The sequence below is a fragment of the Trachemys scripta genome, chromosome 7, assembly GCF_013100865.1.
Source record: "Trachemys scripta elegans isolate TJP31775 chromosome 7, CAS_Tse_1.0, whole genome shotgun sequence".
Classification (NCBI taxonomy): Eukaryota; Metazoa; Chordata; order Testudines; family Emydidae; genus Trachemys; species Trachemys scripta.
This window is the reverse complement of record NC_048304.1, coordinates 7,201,383-7,218,762: the sequence shown is the minus strand read 5'-3', so window position 1 is coordinate 7,218,762 and position 17,380 is coordinate 7,201,383. Positions and strand designations below refer to the sequence as shown.

General features: G+C 47.7%; 1 protein-coding gene across 2 annotated transcripts in view; it reads left to right on the top strand.

Annotated features, from left to right (window-relative positions):
- Nucleotides 1-544: 544 nt before the first annotated feature.
- Nucleotides 545-17,380, top strand: part of LRIG1 (leucine rich repeats and immunoglobulin like domains 1) — a 132,767-nt gene continuing 115,931 nt past the window's right edge. The window contains exon 1 of one of the 2 annotated variants that reach the window (XM_034775939.1): nucleotides 545-1,409. In XM_034775939.1, the coding sequence (XP_034631830.1) occupies nucleotides 1,210-1,409 (200 nt within the window). In that variant the 5' untranslated portion in view covers nucleotides 545-1,209. The remainder of the gene's footprint in view (nucleotides 1,410-17,380) is intronic. The other variant, XM_034775938.1, reaches the window with a different exon arrangement.

The window sequence follows — 17,380 nt, the reverse complement described above, 5'->3', positions numbered from 1 at the left end:
AATAAATTTGTTAGTCTCTAAGGTGCCACAAGTACTCCTGTTCTTCTTTTTGCGGATACAGACTAACACGGCTGTTACTCTGAAACTTGGTTAGCTGAGTTTGGGCTTTGCAAAACCACAGTTGGTTGGGGGCCTGGTTCTATTTCACTTTATGATACTAAAGTACTGAGTAGTGAGAAAGGTGTCCTGAAAGAAAGGATCTGGCCACCCTTTCTCTCAACTTCCCCTTTAAGAAGCGGTGCTAGCGGTGGGAGTCTCCCGTGCAGTTTTCACACCTTGGGTGGGAAAGGGAGGCGGGACCTCTCACCTCTGATTGACGGGCCGCCAACATCAATGGAACGTTGTGTATCCGAACCGGGGGGCCGGCTGTCCAATCCCGCGGCGCGCGGGCACGCTCTAGAACGCCGGGCGGCCAATGGGAGCGGAGCGAAAGGCGGGGTGGAGGTGGCGAAAGGGGAATGTTGCGGTGTCTCCAACGTGGGCTTGAGAGGAGAGCGGCGCTCGGGGGCCGGGAAAGCGATCGCGGCGGCGGGGGAGGCGCGCGGGGATCGGTGCGGCTGGCAGCGCCCGCTGTGGGTGGCAGGGCTCGTCCCCGGCCCGGGGCCGGCAGGAAGGAGGCCCGGGAGCGCGAGCAGGGGGAGCTGCAGCCGCGGCGGAGGAGGCGGCGCTGCCCGTGCGGGGAAGCTGCCGGAGAGCGCGGCATCGGCCCACGCGGGCAGGGCAGGCGGCGATGCAGCCCCCGGCGGTGGCGGGGCCGCTGCGGGACTGAGCCCCGCGCCCTGGGCTCGAGGAGCGAGACGTGGCGGCTCTTTAGCGGGGAGAACGTCGGTGCCTTGATTTCCCCACCCCCGCCTCCGGACTCTGCGATGCAAACGCCCCGGGGGGCAGCCGGGCGCTGACAGGCGCCGTCCCGGGGGCGCCCCGTGTGCGGCAGTGACTCCACGCGCGGGGGATGCACGCGTGCCCGGCCGCCTGCCTGCCGTAGCAGCGAGCCCCGGCGACTCCCGGGCACCCCCGGCAGGACTGGCGCAGCGGAGAGGCGAGTCGGCGATGGTGCAACTGGTGGCGCGGGGAGCCTAGCGCCGGGGCCCGCCGATCCCGGACCGCTTGCTGGACACGCTCCGCTTAGCGCTGCCTGGGACTGGCCTGGCCGCCGCCTGGTTTCGTGCCGCTCTCTCCGCTTTGGCCCCCGGGGGGCAGGGGAACAAAATGGCGCGGCCGGTCGTGGGGGCCCCGCTGCTGCGGTCCGCTCCTTGCTTGACTTTCCTCTTGATGGCCCTGATGCGCCCCGGGTCCGGGTCCGAGCTGCGCTGCGCCTCCAGCTGCGCTTGCACCGGGGAGTTGCTGGACTGCAGCCACCGGGGGCTGACTGAGCTCCCCAGGGACCTCCCCACCTGGCCCGTCTATGTGTAAGTCCATCGATCTCCCCGGCGTGGGAGCTGTCCTCACCTCTCCAGCTTTCCTGGTTCCTCTGTGGTTTTGGGGGGGAGAGGGAAGGGAGGGTCAAATCATGTTCTCTCTCTTTCTGCCGTGCCTAAGGGTCCTCCCTCCCCCGTGTTCCTGCTCCTTTGCCCGTTCAGTAAGTGATGAATTAATGGGCTCTCCTTTTTCCTTCAGGGTACGGTCCTGCAAAATCAGTGGGAGTCTTGCCATGGGACTTCAGCGGGAAGCAGGATCGGGCTCGATCCTGCAAAGTGCTGAGCCCCTCTCGAGAACCCAATAGGAGTTGAGGGTTTGGGGACCTGGCAGTAGGTCCTCAGCAGATCACGGGATCGAGTCCTTCAAGTGTCCCAGTTCATATCCTCCTCTCTTCTCCCACCCCCATCCTTTAGGCCCTCAACTGTAAACAGTTATACAGGTGCTTTATTTTTTGTAAGTCTGTTGAAGTCCAGGCTTGAGGTTCAGCACATACTGCAGGATCAGTGTATTAGTTTGGTGCTCTGTGCTGTTTTTGTGCCAGTGATGAATAATAATAATCTTAGAGTTTGACTGTGGCCACTTGTCCCTATCTAGTCATTGTAGTAGTTGTGGGCAGCGTAGTAGTTGTAGCTCTCAGAAGTATTGGGAGCATAAGCTTTCGTGGGTAAGAACCTCACTTCTTCAGATGCAAGTAAGAAGTGAGGTTCTTACCCATGAAAGCTTATGCTCCCAATACTTCTGTTAGTCTTAAAGGTGCCACAGGACCCTCTGTTGTTTTTTACAGATTCAGACTAACACGGCTACCCCTCTGATAGTTGTAGCTCTGTTAGTCCCAGGATATTAGAGAGACAAGGTGGGTGAGGTAATATCTTTTATTGGACCGACTTCTGTTGGTGATACAGAGCTCTGTGTGGTTCGAAAGCTTGTCTCTCTCACACACACAAGTTGGTCCAACAGATTGTAGTTGTTAGGTATTTTACTTTGAGAATCTGCAACATTTCAACTGCTGATTTTTGCAGTCGCTTAAGGCCTGGAAAAAACTTCCTTAGTTAACAGTATTCCTTTTAGTTGATGTGCTTATTTTGCTGCATTGTTACTAGACTGGCTTGTGAAAAAGACAGACCGTGTACTCCCTTTGTGTTGATTTAAAATCTCTTAGGCATTCCTACAAAGTGTGTTCAAAAACTGGTCAGCGGTGTTTCCTACACATAGGAGTGTGAAGGTGTTAAAGATAAGAGTGACTGTTGTAAAAATGACACAGCACTATCAAGGCAAAGGAGAATAGGGTTTGCACAGGGTAGTTTAGTTATTAAAGACTTTGCACTGTATGAAAGGTATAGCAATAATCTGACTAGGCCATATGGTCTTGAACTCATTTAATTTTTTTAACTGTTAGTTTAGTATGCTGGATTTAAAAAAAAAAATCTTTTTCTTCCAGTTTAATGATACAGGCCTCTTCCTACCATACACGTTTAAAATTGGCTCTTGTGCTTTTTTGCTGCACAGTGTGAAGTTACTGTACAGATCTCATGTTTCTCCCTAATTCAAATGGAAAATTGAACAGAGGGATGGAGACAAAGAAAAAGTTGCTGTTTAGTTCTCTCTTTTACAGTGTGCCTGGATAAGAAGTAAAATTCTTCTCAATCTGAATTGCTCCCTCTTCATGTTTTTGTAGCTATAGTTTTAATACTGGATGGAAAAGGTAGGTGAGAGGAATTTTTTTTTAAACACTATGACCTGGTGCAGATGAAGGCCAAATTTTCTAATTTGGGTTCTAAACCTAGGGCCTGAATCCATATTTGGGCACCTCAACGAATGGTCTGATTTTCAAAAGTGCTGAACACCTACAGCTCACCTCACTGTTTCTGAAAATCAGTCCACTTACTGGTGTGTGCATACATGGATCTAGGTGCCTGAGTTCACATATTCAGATTAGGAAATTTTGGCTGAAGCTGTTACACTTTAACACTCAACCATTAGATATTTTTAATTGGAAACAAAGTTTCAGGATATAAAAATCACTGTTGTGTATTGGGAGGGTGGGGGGGTGGATACATTGCTTTACTAGAGTTCTAGAGTACTGTTTTATATGTTGATTTCAAGTACAACTTGGAAGTTATGTCATGTTAACTTGAAATCAGAATTCTGCTTCTCTCTCTCAAATCAATCTAGAAGGTTAATGCGTCAGATAATCTGTTATTGGCATATCAACTACATTTACAGTGGAAGAGAGAATAGGTGACAGATAATATGGTGTGTCTGAGTTTTTACTGAAATAGTACTTAAAAGTAAAAAAATGAGTGAAGAATGATATTTCAAATTGGAATAGGTGCCATTTCTTTGCAGTTTATTTAGTTAGTTAAATCTGAAATGATTAAAAGTACAGGAAACCTAAGGGGAACATTGGGGTCAACTTTGAAAATTTATTCATTTCATTTGGCTATCAGAATGCAGAAGAACATAAAGTGTGTGTGTGTGTGTGTGTGTGTACTTACATAAATAAATATCCTTAATTGTTACCTAACCTTTCTGTAATGAAGACTAGGGAGGAGGGGGAGAAAGAGAACCTTGATGCTCCTGTCATTGGGCCTTTTAGGTATCTGAGCAGGTGTATAAATTGTTGAATATATAGTACTTCTGGTTATGTAGATATACTGTACATCTACCAGGAAAGAAAATGGTCATTGACATTTTTGTGACGATCATTCAATTTGTTCTGAAGTAGAAATATTTTGTTAAAGGTTTGTTATCATTATGCACTTTTGGCTATAGTCAAAGTACCTGTTTTATATGAGATTATTGGGAGTTATTCTCAGTTACCCTGGTCTTACTGAGTGCAGAATTTGGCCTTTTATTTTCAAAAGCAAAATAACTCCTCATGTACACCTGTTATTCGGTGTGCAGTTGTATGGCGAAGAGTTCTCAATTCAGCCGAAAGTGATTACGATGGTTTCTAATCTCCTGAGCATAATTTCAGAATCCCCATGTTTCTTTTTAAACAAGACAGTGACTTGTCCACATAAAAAGTGTATTAATAACTCAGTTTAATTGAATTTACTAGTCTGTTTTTACAGACATGCTAATGCCCAGGAGTGTCATTCATATGGAACAGATTTTTGTGTGTTTTGAGTTCAGTTTAAATTTTATTGGTGAAGTAATCACAGACATAAATCTACTGCTACAGATCGGCGGGTTGTTGATCTTTTAACCATTTACACAAAATCTGATTTGTCAGTTCAGGTAATTCTTTGCTAAATTCCACTTTATAAATTCTAAATTAACCAGTGATTTTTGTATTTAATAACAGACCCTTTTTTTTTCTTTTTTGCTGCCCCGGAAACTATGAAAAAGCAGCAAAAACTTAAATGCTTTGCTCTAAAAGTTACTTGGTTTCTAACTAAAAGAATTACATTTATTTACTTATCTAGATTTGTAACAAAACATAGCCACCTTTCCTCTCTTTTATGATTTCTATGATAGGTGCTACTACCATAATACAAATAAACAATAAGGAAAGCTCGGTCCTAAAGTGCTAGTTAATTATCAACTGGTATTTAATCTATATTTGATTTCTTCTTTAAAATGGCACTGAATGTTGGAAACAGTAATTGTATCACATACAAACGTAATACCTCCTTTCATTTTAACACTTAAAAAAAAATTAAGGGGGGGAAGATTTTAAAAAAGCATCTAAGAGATTTAGGAGCACAAATCCTATGGACTTTCAATGGGGCTGGGCTCTTAAATCCATGTAGGTACCTTCGGAGATATCCTTCTAAAAGCTTACTCTTTAATTAGTGCCCTTGTGGCTAAACAATCCTTGGAGTTCATTTTCGCTGCATTACAGATAGATTTATAACAGTTTAAACAAATAACCTGTCAGGGTTGGCTTGCGATAGTTTTGAAACCAACTTTACTCAGTTGTATATTTGCTCAACAGGACCGTCAGTACTGGAAAAATGCATTGGCATCATTTGAAGGTGCTATTGTTTTTGTTGCCTTTAGCTACTAGAGTATTAAGAGTTTTTGTTCAAAAACAATAACTGATTTGACAGAGTAATAAACTGTGGCCACTTATTATTAATGTAATATGGTACAGATAAGTGTGTAAAAAAAAAAAAAAAAAAAAAAAAAAAAAAATGGGCAGTGACTTTTTGTACACTCGTACATATGAAAGGACCCTGTTCTTTCTCACCACAGTTTTGAGCTTCTAAGTGGGAATAGCAATTGAGCCCAAGAGTAAGTTGAAACAGTTCAGCATAACCCCTGCAGTCTGTTTAATAAACCACATCAGTGAGCCACCATGCAAACCTTGCAATTAACCAGTTGCAGCTCTGAAAAGTTCAGCAGCTCTGGAAGGAGCTGAAAAAAATCTAAATCCACTGGGTGATCGATTGATATCTCTGCTTACCAGTGTCTTGCTTTGAAGCCTCTCGAGCTGGTTAGACATCAAAAGATGTGAAATAAGTCTGAAGTCTGACTTACATTAGAATATTATCCGTGGCACAAACTTCAGTGCCAGGCTTAGGAACAAAATGCTTCGTGCTCAGAAATGCCAGGTGCAGAGCTCTGAGAACATCAAAATGACTTTGGCGATCAAGCAAAGCGTTATGGCCATTAAAACAAAGTGCTCTCCCTCTTTCTTAAAGAAGTTGATGAAATTTTGTTCATAGATGAGTAAAAGATAACTTTTCTCCTATTGAGGGGTGATGTTTTGGTCCTGGTTCTTATTTGCAGTAGGGCTCTGAGAATGTAAAGGTGCCTTTTAGAGTGTGTGTGTATAATTTGCTGCCAGATTGGTTTAAAGGGGTCCTGAGTGTAAATGCAAATCTATCTATTTAAGTTGAAATATTGTCACATTTATGACAAACATCAATGATTACTTTTAATAACTTTGTTTTCTTAATTCCCTGGTTAGTTACTGCCCTGTTCAGAGACACCCACCATTCTTTTCCCAGTTGAATATGGAGTAACTCCAGTAATTCCAGTGAATTTACTCCATTGCATGGAAGCAGAATTTGGTCCTTTTGGTTTTTTACTCCTGGGTGAATTCTTCACCAAAATATTAAACATTCTGGGCACAATATTTTAAAATTCTACATATTTTATTTGTCAAAATAACACAACAGGATCATGCCAGTTTCCATTATTTTGGTAATTTATTTCAAAATACCTGTCAGCAAGTATGTCTGGAACAATACAGACAGACACTAAAAAAAGATTCAGGAAATGTTTTTGACAAATAGATTCCATATTAGGCATATCGATACATAACTTTGAGTAATAATTCTTTTAACCTACAATACAGAACCATATTTCTTGCACCCCTCAGAAGCAGTGCAAAGGCTTTGGGGGAGTCAGGGTAATAGAGGAGCTGAGGGAGAGGGAAGTAATTGCTGGGAAGGAACCTGGAAGTGAACCTGGAGGGTTATTGGGTGGGGGTGGGAGAAGTATGGAACAGGTTCTTTTTGGGGGGAAGGGATTGTTAAGGAGTTGGGGAGCCTCCCCCATGCAGACCCTGTCTGACCCCTAGCTTCTCCCATTCAGTCAGGCACATCTGCCCCTGTCCCATGTGTCTCTGCACCCCCACTCAGCCCTCCTAACCCACCCATCCCCATGTCGTTCTGCATTTCTTTGGTGTTCCTGCACCCCATTTCCATTCAGCCCCTCCCCCGGGCTGCCCCCCATAAGCCCCTCTGAGCCTCAGTCTGAGTGACCCGCACCCCTGTGTGCCCTGCTCTGTCCGTCCTGTCCTTCCCCTCGCCCCCATCTGACCTGCAGGCAAGTCGCTGTGAGAAAAGCAGCCTCTGCTCTCTCCATATCAGCTGCTCACTGCTAAGGTGAGCTGTCTGTTCTGGCACTAGCTCACCTTACACAGCAGCCCCTGGTGGGCAAAAGGCATAACTGCAGTGCCTCCCCAGAAGAATGTATTTTTTGTGGCGGTGGTGGGGGAATCTTCAGGGGACATGAATTCTGCGCATGCGCAGTGGCGCAGAATCCCCCCAGGGTAGTTTATAGGACAGAATATAATAGTCCAGACTTTGTAGTTTATTGAGCCGTTACAACTATATCAATATGTACGTGATCTAGTACACAGTCTCATGCAGTTTCTTGAGTGTTTAAAAAAACACCACCACCTTTTTATCTCTTCTGTCTGAAATGTGTCAGGGTAACAATATGGTTGGGGTGCAAAGAATGAAATTCAACTTTACAATTGTGCACTTCTGCCTGGGTATCCAGGTGTGCATGAATGTTTCATGGATCGCAAGGGCAGAGCATTAGGGGGTATCAGTTCTGTTGACATCTGTGGAGCTATGACCGGTTACACTAGTTGAAGATCTACTGCCCATGAATTTCAGGAGTTTAAAAACCCAGATTACATAACTGCATATTTTTATTCCGGTCCAAATTTTCACAGGTTTTTAAAATGTTCAGATTTTGACCAGCTCTACTGAGGCAAGTATATTTTGATCAGTCATGTCATGATGTGTCTAGATTTCAAAGGAACTGTATGGCTCATTTTGGAGCCTTTTATCTCCTAGTGTAGCCAAGGATGATTGTAACACAAGTGATGTATCTGCTTAGGAGCCTAAATCTCATTGAAAATCAATGGGACTTAAGTGACCCAGCCATTTAGGCACCTAGGGCCAGATTTTTAAAGGCATTAGGTTCCTAAAGATACAGATCAGTGTTTAGCGGGATTTTCAAAAATGCCTGGCTGCCTGAAATCAAACGTGCTCAAGCATTTGCATATCTTACAGCATGGAGTAATCCCGTTCAAGTCAATAGGCACTTAAGCACATGTAAAAAGCAACAGAGGGTCCTGTGGCATTTTTAAGACTAACAGAAGTATTGGAAGCTTATGCTCCAATACTTCTGTTAGTCTTAAAGGTGCCACAGGACCCTCTGTTGCTTTTTACAGATTCAGACTAACACGGCTACCTCTCTGATACTTAAGCACATGTAGTCCTTGTTGCATTGGGCCTTGATATGCGTGGATCCTGAGCTACCTTCTTGAATTCCTCGCTGCTCGTTGTCCTTGAAGGAGGTTGGTGCTGGGTGTGGAAAAACCGCTCTGCCATTGCCTGTGTGGTACTTGCTTTCTGGACTTCAGTTGCTCTCAACTAAAATTCTGTCTCCTTTGGAAATGTCAGGAGAGGTGGGGGTGAGGGGAAGAGTTTGTGCTGCTGATTTGACCTAGGGAGAAGAGAAAGATCCTGGCAATTCTTGCCTCCTATGTCTAACTCCTGTCCTTGCTGAAATAATGGAGCAAAGATTAAGAAAATCTGTGCTCAGCCCTTATGCAGCTGTATGGGGTCAGGGTAGGCAGTAAGAAAGTCTGTCTCCCCCGCTCCCTCCCTTTGTGTAAATCATCCGGAATTGCAGCTTTGGAGTGTGTGGAAATAACTATCTTCTGGGAGCAGAGGGATGGGGGAGTAGGGGTACCTATAATATAAACCAGTGGGGAATATGCTGCATCCCTTAACAAATTGCCTGAGGCAGAATGCTCCATGCTGGGCAGTGTTCACTGACCCCAGTGCAGGCCGGTGGCTAAATTCCACAGTTATGGTCCTAACCGTTCTGGAGAACGAAGGAACTGTAATCAATATACAGCATGGGTTTGTAATGAATAGATCTTACCAGAAAATCTCGATTGACTTTTATTAACAGAAGTACAAACTCCAGTTGATGAAAGGAATGTGGCAAGACTATACAGACTCCGATTTGAATAAAGCATCTAGTTCCCCTGAAATAGTTTACTCAGAAATTTAACCTCTAAAGGACGGTGTTCTCCACTGACTTGCCATTTTGTGTGTGGGATGTTAAGACTATTGCAGGTGAGATCTGCGCGTTTGCAATTTTCATGACCGTCCCTGTGTTGTGGAATGCCTCTAGCCTAATCCATTCTGTCGATCAGTGTCCTACAGACTTTGTCTTATAGATGTCACTGCTGCTTCGGTGGTACAGGCCCACTAGAATAACGGAATGACTATCTTAACCAGACTTTCAAAACAATTCCTCCTCTCCCGCCGGTAGGTGGATACTTCTGATGCACAACAAAGAAAAACACTTAAATTATAGATCTAACCCCCTCAAAAGTTGGGGTTTGCAGTGGAAACCCGTTTATGAGCTTAACTGTATTTAGACTAATGTGATTAGAATGCTCTGTAATCACTTCTGTTTTAATTACCAGTCTCAGTGTTCCTTTGAATGTGTTTGTTGTCTTTTGGATTCATTGACCACACTCAGCATGCTTTGGACGGATTTTGCTATTACTGAGAGACCATGCTTAACATAAGCCTGCTGGTCCTTTCATAGAATCATAGAATCTCAGGGTTGGAAGGGACCTTAGGAGGTCTAGTCCAACCCCCTGCTCAAAGCACCCAGACAGATTTTTGCCCCAGATCCCTAAATGGCCCCCTCAAGGATTGAATTCACAACCCTGAGTTTAGCAGGCCAATGCTCAAACCACTGAGCTATCCCTCCCCCGAAGGGCTTAATGCCTATCCTGCACCAATAAGTGGGATACAAAGCAGTTTAAACTCAGTAATACTAGGTTTGGATGTGCGTGGGGAGGGATGTAATATTTTATATATGAGACTAGGAACAAAGCCTAATGACTGGAACACAGCTATTAAAGGGTAATTCTAATCCCAGCTATTGAAGATGTCTCCTGCAAATGCTCTTTTTAAATCTATTCAAGTCAAAGGACTTTAGGACCCTGTGAGAAATGCCCAGAGTACTCCTCCCTCTTTCTGAGAAACTTCATGGCCTTTAATCACTCTGGACTTTTCCTCTCCACAGCCACTGCAATTCAAAAGGCAAGAGTCCCGTACAAAGGGAGCCAGAGCTCAGTGGGCTGTGTTAATATTCACTGCTGTTTACAATGGGTGCAGTTTGAAAGGGGGAGAATGAATGGTTTGGGAGATGAGAGGAAGAGGGACTAAGGAGAAATTCCCAGAGCTGGGAAACCAGCATCCCAGTGGCCCCTGGAGAAGTGAATCCACTGTCAGTTGTTCTCAGAAAAAATATATAATTTTCTTAGCTTGTGCAAACTATTCTAAGGTTCTGCATCTGGAAAACTGCTGCTTAATCTCAGATGAGTTATTGCTAGAATGACTGAACAGGGAGCAAATCTGGAGGTATGTTGCTGTCTCTCTTAGCCTCATGGAAACAAGAGGGGAAAACCATATGCCCTGGTGATTTGTATCGATTGGGATCCTGGGCACCAATTCAGCAAAGCACTTCAGCACATGTTTAATTGTAAGGAAGTGAGTAAAATCCCATCCCTATTCCGGAAGGCATTTAAGCATGTGCTTAAATCCCATAAGAGGCATTTATGGCAGCTGTGGATTTCTGAATGCAGCTATGCCCTTTTCCCTGGACCATGCCTTTCCCTCCCACCCCCCAATATGCCATGGTCCCTGGTAGCAGATTAATTTGGTTTCCAGCTGCTTTGTACGGAGGTGGGGTAGATGATCTTTATTGACGTCCTGGTTCATTTCCTGGGTAGTAGTGAAGAGGACTTAAGGGCTTGTCTTCACTGCAGAGTTGACTTGAGATATAATTTGAGCGGTTCCTGAAACTTGGGTCAGGTTCACCACCAAACCTCTTAACTCCAGCATGCTGGTGCTTTTAAAGTGAACTAGGTGACCTATCGGGGGGGATATAAACTACAGTGTGAGCTAGCACAACTGGTCAGCTGCTTACGCAATCGCTCTGCAGTGCCATTGCTGTTTCGCAGCATGGCCGCCCTCACACGAGGCCAACGCAAGATGGAGCATAGCCAAATCGGGCTAACTCTGCAGTGAAGCCCTAGCCTGAGGGAAGTTCACCCTTCTTATTTATCAACCTGATAGGAATTGGGTAGAGAAGACTATTAGCACCTGGCTGGGAATAAGAGGAGGGATTTCATTTTGGCCTTATCTACACTGGCAAGTTTCTACGAAATAAAGCAGCTTTCTGTGTGATAACTCCCGAGGTGTACACACAGCCAAGTCACTTAATGCGCAGAAACTACGCAGTTGCAGCGCTGTAAAAAAAACACTCCGAGAGGCATACAGCTGTCTGCGCCGTGGCTCCAGCGCCGCGGTGCCAGTGTAGACACCCTGGTCGATTACAGCGCTGCGATTGGCCTCCGGGAGGTGTCCTACAATGCCTGGTCTCGCCTCTCTGGTCATCGGTTTGAACTCTACTGCCCTGCCCATAAGTGACCGACCATCATCCCCACCCCTTACATTCCTTGGGAATTTTGAAAGTCCCCTTCCTGTTTGCTCGGTAATGTGTGCAGTGGTCTCAGCACATCTTTCCAGGTGGCCATACCTGCTCCATGCACCAGGCGATCCCCCACTTGGAGCAATGCCGAGCTGCTGGACCTCATCAGCATTTGGGGAGAGGAGGCTGTCCAGTCCTAGTTGCACTCCAGCCATAGGAATTATGATACCTATGGACAGATTTCACGATATGTGACAGACAGGGGCCATGACCGGGACACACTGCAGTGCAGGGTCAAAGTGAAGGAGCCGCGGAACGCCTACCACAAGGCACGGGAGGGAATCTGCTGCTCCGGTGCTGTGCCCACGAGCTGCCGGTTCTACAAAGAGCTGGATGCGATATTCGGTGGTGACCCCACATCCACTGCAAAGGCCACTGTGGATACTTCGGTGGCTCGCATGCCAGTTAAGACTGGACCGAGCCAGGAGGAGGAAATCTTGGACGAGGATGTGGAGAGGGAGGGGGACCCAGAGGCAGAGGACGACTTGGAGGTCAGAGCTGCATGCAGCCAGGAACTCTTCTCTACCCCGGAGAAGGCTAGCCAGTCGCAGCGGTTGGATCTTTGCGAAGCGCAAACAGGAAAGGAGGCCCCTGGTAAGTGGCTTTGATTTTGGAAATCTCTGAAGTAAGTTGTTGGGGGGCAGGAGGGTTGCAGAAAGCAGGTTTGCGTCTGTATGATGCATGTACCACCAATGTCTAGCCTGAGTGGCGGAACAGGGTGTGATGACTCCCTCACTTCACGGGAATCTGCCCAAGAGATCTCCAGGAAACTCTCATGGAGATATTGGGCAATCCGCTGCCACAGGTTCCTTGGCAGAGCTGCTTTGTTTCTTACCCTTAATGGGGCAACGTCCTCGCACCACTCTGCTGTCACTGGTGGATGGAGGGGGGGGGAACCATTGCTGTACACAGGCGAGTTGCATAAGGGCCAGGGCGGAAGCCTCAGTCTTGGAGAAGACACAGCCTCTGGAAAATGTGGAGATAAGAATGATTATAAGGCCCACCCCTACAGTGCTGGCTCTCCCCAGGAGCCACGTGCCCAGTGTACAGTATGGTCCTGGAACACTGATTTCCCCTGCCCTTGGGGTTACTCACCATTTTGGGGGTTTTGTGGCACATGTGCTTGCCTGGGGTCAGCCAGTTAGTGACAGGTATGTGAATCGGTGGTCTGTGTGTTGCAAATAATACTGCTTCTGTAAAATGTTGCATTTTGGTTTTACAGATACGACCTGGGGAGTCCAGCCTCCCTCTTTGTTATCGCCAGCTGAAAGGCTGCGCAGAATTAAAAAGCGACCACGAAGAACTAAAAAGGACTTTCCGCATGAGATCACGATGCACTCCGCGGCCAAAAAACAAGAATTGAAGGAGTGGTGGGACAGCGAGAAGAGGGACCAGAAGGAGAACGTGGCATAGGGTGACCAGACGTCCTGATTTTATCGGGACTGTCCTGATATTTCCTTGTTTGTCCCGCGTCCCAACCAATGTTAGGTCGGGACACTGGACAAACAAGCAAATACTCCGGAGCCCGGAAGTGCTTCCCCCCCCCCCCAATTCCACCCCCTCCTTCCCCCATTGGCTCCCTCCCTGAATCCCCGCCTCTTCCCCAGGCTCGCCATTCCTCCTCCCTCCGGCGCTTATGGAGGGAGGCCCGGGAGACGCAGGGGGAGCGCGGGGCCGGGTGAGTGAGAGTCCGGCCTGGCACCAAGCGCAGGCAGGACTCAGTCGGGCGGTAGGGAGAGGAGGGGGGCGGCCCGTGGTGCCAGGCAGCGGCTGTTCTCCCCCCCGGGCAGCGGGACTCGGGAGCAGCCGCTGCTGCAGCTCCCATTGCCGTGGGGGGAGGAAGCGGCCATGGCGCTCGGCGGCTGCGGCTCTGGCGCCCCCGAGCCTGGGCCTGCTGCGGGGACTCAGCAGCACGCACGCTGCGCCCAGCCCCTGGCCAGTCGCGTCTGCCCAGCTGGTGCTATCCCGCGGCGGCCCCGGAGTGGGGGCAGCAGGCCCCAGCCCCCCCGTCCCGCTTGGGTCCCGCAGGGGAACGAACGGGGATGGGCTGCCGATGCCTCCGCTCCGGGATAGCACCAGCTGGGCAGCCAGTCCAGACGCAACTGGCCAGGGGCACTGCAAACCGAGCAGCTCTGCGTCCGCCCTCCCCTGTAGCTGCTGTCACAAAAATTTTTTCCATGCGCCCCACAGATGCCGCCAACATGCTCTTATCAACCTCCTGCCTCCAGTCTGTATTTGCTGCGTTCCACTCCCTCCCTGTCACAGTCCAGCCCTGCGGACTCCCAGTACCCTCTGCACTCAACACCCATCCCTCTGCTGTTTAGCCTTGCTGAAGTACAGTACCCACTGCACTGTACTCCAAAGGAGAAGGTTGGATATGATACCTGGACATACACAAATCTTTAACGGTCCTGGGACCCCCTCCTCCTTGAACCCTCCCTTCCCCCATCCCCCTCAGTGCTGATGTGTTTTTGTTTGTCTCTCTCCTCCGGTTGTTCTTTTTTAATAAAAGAATGGTGTTTGGTTTGAAAGCAATCTTTATTCTATTAATTGAAAATAAACAGAGCCCTTTAAAGCAATAGGCAATTTTCTTAAATCTTTATAGTGCATCATCTGCACCGATCACAATCACCTCCTAGCATTATAAGCACTGCACTCCTGAGCATAGCAACAACTATTAGTGGCTTTCAGCTTCAAATTGCTGCCTCATGGCATCCCTGATCTTTATGGCCCCACACTGTGCCTCTCTGATAGCCCTGGTCTCTGGCTGTTCAAATTCAGCCTCCAGCCACTGAACCTCAGCAGTCCAGCCCTGAGTGAAGCTTTTACCCTTCCCTTCACAAATATTATGGAGTGTACAGCACATGGCTATAAGCATAGGAATATTGTCAGTGGCTAGGTCCAGGCTCCCATATAGGCAGCGCCAGCGGGCCTTTAAACAGCCAAAAGTACACTCACCAGTCATTCTGCACTTGCTCAGCCTGTTGTTGAACTGCTCCTTGCTGCTGTCAAGGTGCCCCATGTATGGTTTTATAAGCCATGGCATTAAGGGGTACGTGGGGTCTCCCAGGATCACAATTGGCATTTCGACATCCCCGAAGGTGGTGATCTGGTCCGAGAAGAAAGCTTCCTGAACAGGCCAGTGTTCCGAAAGATATGAGAGTTATGCATCTTTCCGGACCAGCCTGTGTTAATGTCTGTGAAACGCCCACGATGATCCACAGGCGTCTGGAGAACCATGGAGAAATACCCCATGCGATTAATGTACTCGGTGACTAGTTGGTCTGGTGCCAGAATTGGAGTATGCGTGCCATCTATCACCCCTCCGCAGTTAGGAGAGCCCATTTGTGCAAAGCCATCCACCGTGTCCTGCACGTTGCCCAGAGTCACAGTCTTTTGGAGCAGGATGCGATTAATGACCCTGCACACTTCTGTCAACACAAGTTCAACACTCAACTTTCTCACTCTGATGTGGCTGGCGACCGATTGGTAGCAGTCTGGAGTAGCCAGGTTCCACAGTGTAATCACCATGTACTTCTCCAACGGCAGGGCAGCTCTCATTCTCGTGTCCTTGGGCCGCAGGGCTGGGGTGAGCTCTTCGCACATCCCATGAATGTGGCTGTCCTCATCCGAAAGTTCTGCAGCCACTGCTTATCATCCCAGACGTGCATGAGGATGTGATCCCACCACTCACTGCCTGTTTCCCAAGCCCAAAAGCGGCGTACCTCTGTGAATGCAACAAGCAATCTTGTGTCACAGCGAGTACGCTGGGCGAGATCAATGTCGCCCTCCTCTTGCCTTTGCGGTTTAAGGAATAACTCCACTGCCATTTGTGACGTGTTACAGAGAGTGAAGAGGCAGCGCACACAGTACACAAACCGTTGAAAGATATGACAAATGCGAACAGAAGCACAGGGATTGCTGAGAGGTGAAGCAAAACATCACAGGGAAGTGGGGCAGGATGCCCCGCAACCCCCTCCACCTTCCCATAACTCTTGGTGGCAGAAGAGGAAGAGATGCTCTGTGCGATAGCTGCCCAGAGTGCACCGCTCCGAATACCGTTGCAAGTGTGAACACGCTATTGTGCAGGCAGCGGACAGTGTGAACACACAACAGTGGTTTCCCTTCAGTGCTGTCTGAGTGGCGCTGTAACTCTGCCAGTGTAGATATACCCTTAGTGTCACTTTTATAGTGTGACTGAACTGTAAATACACCGAATGCTACTCCGTTTTCATGGAGTTTGGTTTCATACTATAAACTGGATGTAGCATCTGGGATACACTGTGGCCTGAGTGATGACATCATTTTCCTTCTCCCATGCCTGCACTCTTTCTCCCCTTAAAATCCAGCTGTTACACAAAATGTATCTATATGAAAGGCTCCTCTCCAAATTGGGGGGAGGGGGGCGGAAGGGAAGTGGGGAAATAAAATAGTCAGTGTCCTGCTCGTGATTACATATAAAACAAGGAAGAAACATTTCATGAAGGGCTCAGATCTTGGAGGTTTATCCAGACTAATGAAATGCACTGAGGCTATTTCAGAGGCATGTAGCCTCACGTATCCAGGGGCAAACTGCTTCAATTGTGCCCAAGTGTTTCAGGTGACTGGGGCCTTGAGAAATGTGCTTTGGAAAGGGGCAAGATTTCTCCCTGCCTTTAAAGATGGAGCTGCTGTGTAGCTGTTACTTCAGCCTAAGGACTTTGCAGCCTTGCTGCTTCCCCAGACTCCTTAATGGTGGCTTCTCCTTCCCTAATCTGGAGTGTACATTTGCACAGGGGTCCCCTGTACATGCACAGCTGGGGTTGCACTCCCCCCTTCATAGCCTGCCTTGCCCTCTCTCCTTAACCAGCAATACCGCACAGTCCAGCTGTGGGTGAAAGGGCAGAATTTGCTCCTGAATGCAGCTCTGTAGACTGGATTGTGCATTCTTTATGCATCCAGATCTCCTACTGAGGTCAGTGGGAGTTTTAGGTGCAAAAGGAATGCAAGAGCAGGCAATAAGTATTTACACCAGCAGCAAATTCATATACAGTAGAAGTTTTTGAATTCACATTCCTGACTGGCAGATCCATTCCGAAATTACTGAATTTTACAGGTTGGCAAGTGACCAAACAAACAGAAAAGCAAGAACAATGTCCTACGTCTTCCTTTGTCATGACTCCTCTCTTAGTAGTTCCCATTATTAAGTCATCCTGCTGAGGGTTAACTGAAGTCTGCATTGCAGTTTGAGCATATCAAGTCCTTCGCCCAAGACTCTTCCAGCTTTGGAGCTGTATGTGATGTTTTTATGTGTGATGGGTTCCCTCCAGAGTTCTGCCTGGAACTGGGGTACCACTGAGCCCACTGACCCACCAGCCTGGGCTCCCTCTCACACTGTACTGCTGTGACAAGCTGCAAACACCTCCAGCCTGCACTTACACCAGCATGCATACAAGTAGGGACACACCCAGCTGCAGTTACAAGCAGGCTCTCTGACCAGCCTCTGCATGGGAAGGAAGGCTTCTCCCAGCTCTTCAGGCACACACCACCTCTGGAGTATAAACCCAGAATGATACCGTCTTGCTCTGCATAGGGAACTGTACAGTGTAAGCTCATAAAATTTGCCCCCTCCCTCAATGTGGAGAGGAACATGCAACAGCCTTCTGCCCCTGAGTTATGATTCCCACACACTTCACTCCATCCCACT